We start from the raw sequence: 5505 nt of genomic DNA, 5'->3' as shown, positions 1-5505 counted from the left end.
CCGAAATATGTTATGTTTTATTTTCTATTCATTATATTTAAACGTATGTAGTTTCACGTTACGTGATTTTACGATTTCAAAATATTGAAATGTTTGTAAAAGTTCTTATTCATTTTTAATAAATGATGTATGTACATATACAGTTGGGTATTCAAACAGAATAAATTATTTTTGATGCTTAATTCTCGGTTCTAGATTATAAATATTAAATTTTTTAAGGTTAGTAAACCGAATTAGTTATGTTTTTTTTAAGGATTCAATTCATAACATGGCTTTTCATTTAATTTCATCTTTTCTAATTTTTTATATATCTACACATAAATTATAAATTTTAATATTTTTAATATAATAAAATTATTTCCTAGTTTTGGATTTGTTTCACTTTCTTTATGTCACTTTCACTAAATTTTATACCGATTGTCTAAGCTACAAGTACTTCTTAATCTTTTTCTTTTGAAACAGTGTTCAACAAAGTGTTCTTACGATTATCACTTCTAGAACATATTGATGAATGGTCTAAATCGGCTCCACCAATAAAATTTATGTTGTTTTCAAACGTTTCGGCATCTTCATTTTTGTCATTTTGAGACTTATCATCTTTTTCATTTTTGAAAACGCCATTAGTTTTATTTATATTTCCGAAATGATTAATCGGATTGGTTGGCGAAACCGTTTCTAAAAAATTAAAACAAAAAATAACAGAATCTTATTTTTTTAAAATAATACAGAAATAATACCTGCTTCTGAATTTTCGTTGAAAGGTGGAATTGTTGGGGAAGAGATGGGTTGTGTTATATCAACATCATTGGCATGAAGTTTAATATTTAATTTAAAGGTGGGACAACCATCTGGAGTTCCGGAATCCATTTGACCATTTTGGCAAGGAGAAGGTAAATTGAATACTTCGGAAGGACTGCCGCAACCGCTAAAATTTTCTTATTTTAGTGTGCAATAAAAATATAAACGGATTTAAAAAAAAATAGAAATTGTCTTACACATGAGATAATTTTTTTTTAGCTGGTGGAGGGGAATAATTAATATTCCAATTTCCATCTTCAAGTTCAAATTTTCTTTTTACTGGACCCAATTGACTTGGTCGCATTGCTATTGGAGACATAGATCTTCTCGTCGCAAAAGTGCGTCTTGTGGGTGATGGTGAAAGTAAATTAATTTTCATTCCAGTTCGACTTCAAAATGTACATATATTTTGAATATTTCGAAAAACAATAATAAGTATCTCAATTTTCGTATATTTACCTGGTTGGACTAGGACTTGAACATTGGCGGCTCGTTAGAAAGTTATTAGCAGGCAATGGATTATTTGAGTCTTCTGATTTACATGACCAATTCTCTGCTACTAACGTTAAATCTTCCCAACTTTGAGACATTTGCATTGCGCTGTGAACTTCGCGTTCGTGATTTACTTCCCTACTATTTGCATCAACACACTCTTCTTGCCTAAGTTGAGATACCCGAGGTGTTAGACGTGGTCCATTAGCTCCGTTGTTAGCAATTGATCCAGCAAAACTAGCAGAATATCTTCGAGCTCTAGGAGCAAAGATATTAAATGGAGCTGGCGAGGCTTCACGACTGATAATAAAAAAAATTAATGTTGTTTATCTTGAAAATGACAATAGTTCAAATAAATGATTCTGTGATTACCTCCTAACCGGGGAGCTGCAAGCACTGCTTGATTGAATTGACGGTGATAAATTTAAATAGCTGTTTGTGTATATGTTGGCATTATTTTTTTCAGACAAAGAACTGATAATTTTTTCCTGTATTAGATTATTTTGAACTGTCGAAATGGAGTTCTCAGATGATTGTTTTTCATAGTGATTAAGTTTGCTTGATGTTACATCTACGTTTTCGTTTTTATTAGAAATAGGACCATTTTCTTCTGCAAATACCGGTGCACTTGAACAGCGTTTTAATATATTTGGTAAATCAACTTCCATTCTTTCTTAAAGATAGGCTTCCTTAATAATTTTAAAAAATTGTATTGCTTTTTTATTATATTTGATGAGTATATATTTTTTTTTATTTTTAATCTTAAAATAGAACAGATATTTTCTTCCACTTATAACAAATTAAAATCAAGGCGATACCAATCAGTCTTTTTCTTTTACATAAGTTAAATTTAAATTTAATAACAATTTCAAAAATAATGCGAAATATATTTATTTAAAAATTATTTCTATAGTTGATTAAATATGGAAAAGTCATCGCGCTTATTTAACATTTTTCACATTTTTTTATCATTTTAAAGTTGTAAACTTAGTAATATTTAAGCCAATTTTATCCTACAATAATTTTCTTCGAAACGTTTTTGAATAACATATTTTTAATTTTCATTATGATAGAAATTTTTGTTATAACAAAATCAAAAATTGTAATTATTTCTCTTATATGGTCGCAACTATTCCTAGCTCACAATTTTTTTTTCATATCAATAATCAAAACAACTGACAATTGCCGACCCGAAACACAAAAATCCGCAAAATGTAGAAAAGTGACGTTGATGACAGCAGTTATAATACTTACGTACTAAACTTCAATCAAAAAATTATGTATGTAGATATGTTTGCATTTAAATAAATTTCAAAATTAATAAAATTTTAAGTTTTTATGCAGAAGTTTTTATGTAGCTTTATAACCTTTAATTGTATGTACTTGTATTTTAATTTACAATAAAGTATTTAATATGTATTAATTATAAATTTAAATTATTTTATAACCAATGAAATACTTCATTATAAAATATTCAATCTTTATTAGGTATTTTTCATATTGACTATTTTTAACAGAATCAGCAGTTCAAATCGTGTCTACTTTTTAATTGTAATTCAATTTCTTATAATACTCTAAACAGAACGCTACTCCGAATAAATGGAATATGTACGCATATGTATGGTGTAGTTCCGTTTTGAACTTTCATGCAGTATACACCAATATAATTTTTGAAGTTTCTTAATAAGTAGTGTTACTTTCAATCAACATTTTACTGTCTTCATAACATATTGACTTAAACATTGATTAAAAATGAGAAACCCTAAATTTTAAAAAAATTGTTATTTCAAATATTTGTTAGATAGTGATTAATATTAAATTGTGCTTCTTTAATATTAACAATAACGATAAGCGTTTGGACACATATCACAAATAAGAAATTCAAGTTACTAGTGTCGTTTCTTGTGGATGTTTTCTATCTATGTATATGTTGTGGATACCTATATTAAATAGTATAAAATCAACAATTTAACTTTCTCCCCTCTTTCAAAATGTATTAAAAGAAAAACTCAAAATGCACGACATAAAAACTGTGAAGACAAAAAATGGTTATATTTGTTAAAAAGTGTCGTGTTACTGATAACACTTAATAAAAATTAGTTGATTTTCAAATTGCAGTGTTATGATAAAACAGTGTTTCCACACTATTCAGGAAGTATGTCCCCGTAAGTTGAATTAAGTATGAATATATCGCTGCAAATTTGTTATGGTTTGCAATCTTAAATACAGCGCTCGTTTTTTTTTTACAACAATAAATAAATTGCCGTTTAATTATCGTCACCTCGTAATTAAATAGAAATAGCTTTTGATTGTATTTAAAAACTCAATCTAACTGAAACCTAATTCAATCTAGAAAAATGCTTAAATAACAAAGTGGTACACATATAATAGTCAACAGTTGCTGTCAAATGCTCATTATAAAATTCATAATATATTATTGATGACATTAGAAATTATTGTATTTCTAATATCATTGAAATTATTTATTTAGTTCGTCATACATACTGAAAACGAAGATTATTTGGAAAAGGCGTAATATTTAAAATTTATACTTACATACTAAATTAAGTTAGGTTTACGAAAATAGATTTAAATTTTACATTCCTCTATTCTATTATATTGCTTGAAAACAATTATACGCAATTCTTTTGAAACTAATATTTTTGATTTAATAGGTTTTGTGGAACGGGAGTGGAACGTATTCATGAGTTAAAGATAAAAAAAAACACAAGGTCTCCCAACTAGTTTAAAAATAAAAATTTAACCTCATTTACTGCAGCATTATAATTTTTATTTTATTATTTATAATCATTATTTTTTTATTATTTAATGATAATTCTGACCTGTGAACAGTATCTTTGAAGAAAAGTTTTGACTCGGTTTTAATTTGACATTTTTTATTGTATGTTTTTTTATATTTTTGATATTGTGGTGTGTGAGTTCTTGTTTATAAAAAATAATAATGAAAGTAGAAAAAGATTAAATCGTAAGAAAATATTTACAAAAAAAAATAAATAAATTTTTGCACAAGTGCCAATCAGTGTTGTTATTTTCAGAAGTACGAGCAGCTTTAGCGTGGTAATGTGGGGTTATCTTATCATTAACACCAAACAAAAAGTAAGACGGCTAACTAAATAAATTATTTGCTTAAAATTGATTTCAAGCCAAACATCGTTTAAAAAAATAATTATATCTTTTCGTAATTTTTTTAATTTTAAAAACAATAAAAGAAGGGGTGGAACGAAGTATATTTATGTTTAGAATATAAATTAAGTGGAGTACACTTTTTTTATATTTTTTAGCTTTGTAAACTTTTTTTTATGACTTTATGCAATTATATTCAAAACGAACTTAAGTAAACTTGCCTTAATGTTTTCAAAACTGAGCGTTTATACTTCATATTAAAAATGACAAATGCGAATTTTTAATAATATGAAATTTCAACGTTAGACAAATGCATAGCATTCGCTAGTACCTATTAATGCAAAAAAGTAATATAAATAGCTTTGGAATAATATGGTAGTATAAAATTAACAAACACTGATGAACACTGGTGCCAATTTAATTATTTTTTACTTTAACGCTTGTCAATTTTTAAATCAATTATTAATTTTTATGATATTTCGAATTTGTTTGTTTATTTTGTTTTTATATTATGTATGTACATACATACATAATATAATATATTTTTGTAAATATTATATTCAAAGTTTCGAAAACTTTTTATATGATTTTATTGTTTTTGAAATTATTTTATCGGTTTATATGACAAATCGTTATTTAAACGAAAAATCAGCAAATGTACAAAAGTAAACATATGTTAGCATTTTTAAAGCTATTTACATTTAACTGAGCTAAAATCCACTTCTTGTTTCTTATACAAAAATATTTACATTTTAGTCGCAGTTACTGGAACGTATTTTTGAATACCAGACATTCAATTAACAGCTTTCCCCATTCGAAGAATGTCGCCTAAATTTTAAACAATATTAAAACATAACATTTAATACTTATATATATATGCATATACTTATTATGTACACACATATTTAAACAATTTACGAGAAAATTAAAGCAAAGAAAAGTAGATACTAGAAATTTGAAGTGAATTTAAATTAAAAAAATGTGTATACATATAACATCTTTATTGAAATTAAATAAAATTACATCTATCACGGTATTTACGATATTTTTTTTTTTTTAAATTCTATTATA

At 25.9% G+C, this 5505-nt stretch overlaps 1 protein-coding gene across 2 annotated transcripts; it reads right to left on the bottom strand.

Moving 5' to 3' along the window:
* Positions 1–17: 17 nt before the first annotated feature.
* LOC129615857 (P2R1A-PPP2R2A-interacting phosphatase regulator 1) lies at positions 18–2472 on the bottom strand. Of its 2 annotated transcripts, none has more exons than XM_055531247.1 (5): positions 1663–2472; positions 1258–1590; positions 996–1142; positions 738–925; positions 18–675 (listed from the first exon to the last, which is right to left on the bottom strand). In XM_055531247.1, exons 1-5 carry the CDS (start codon positions 1956–1958, stop codon positions 440–442), a joined length of 1200 nt encoding a protein of 399 aa, XP_055387222.1. In that variant the 5' UTR covers positions 1959–2472; the 3' UTR covers positions 18–439. The 2 variants fall into 2 exon arrangements, with proteins under 2 accessions (XP_055387222.1, XP_055387221.1); XM_055531246.1 differs by having other exon boundaries at positions 20–675; positions 996–1187.
* Between the last annotated feature and the right edge of the window lie 3033 nt (positions 2473–5505).

The sequence above is a fragment of the Condylostylus longicornis genome, unplaced genomic scaffold (genome assembly GCF_029603195.1).
Source record: "Condylostylus longicornis isolate FDR11 unplaced genomic scaffold, ASM2960319v2 ptg000153l, whole genome shotgun sequence".
Lineage (NCBI taxonomy): Eukaryota > Metazoa > Arthropoda > Insecta > Diptera > Dolichopodidae > Condylostylus > Condylostylus longicornis.
The sequence above is the reverse complement of the archived record's forward strand: the minus strand, read 5'-3'. Positions and strand labels throughout refer to the sequence as shown.

Bases quoted from the DNA above. Each gene is read 5' to 3' on its own strand.
- LOC129615857 (XM_055531246.1), bottom strand. From the start codon at position 1,958: ATGGAAGTTGATTTACCAAATATATTAAAACGCTGTTCAAGTGCACCG. The intron at 1,591-1,662 runs GTAATCACAGAA...TTTTATTATCAG, and splicing joins TGCAGCTCCCCGGTTAGGAG to TCGTGAAGCCTCGCCAGCTC. The intron at 1,188-1,257 runs GTAAATATACGA...TACATTTTGAAG, and splicing joins TCAAGTCCTAGTCCAACCAG to TCGAACTGGAATGAAAATTA.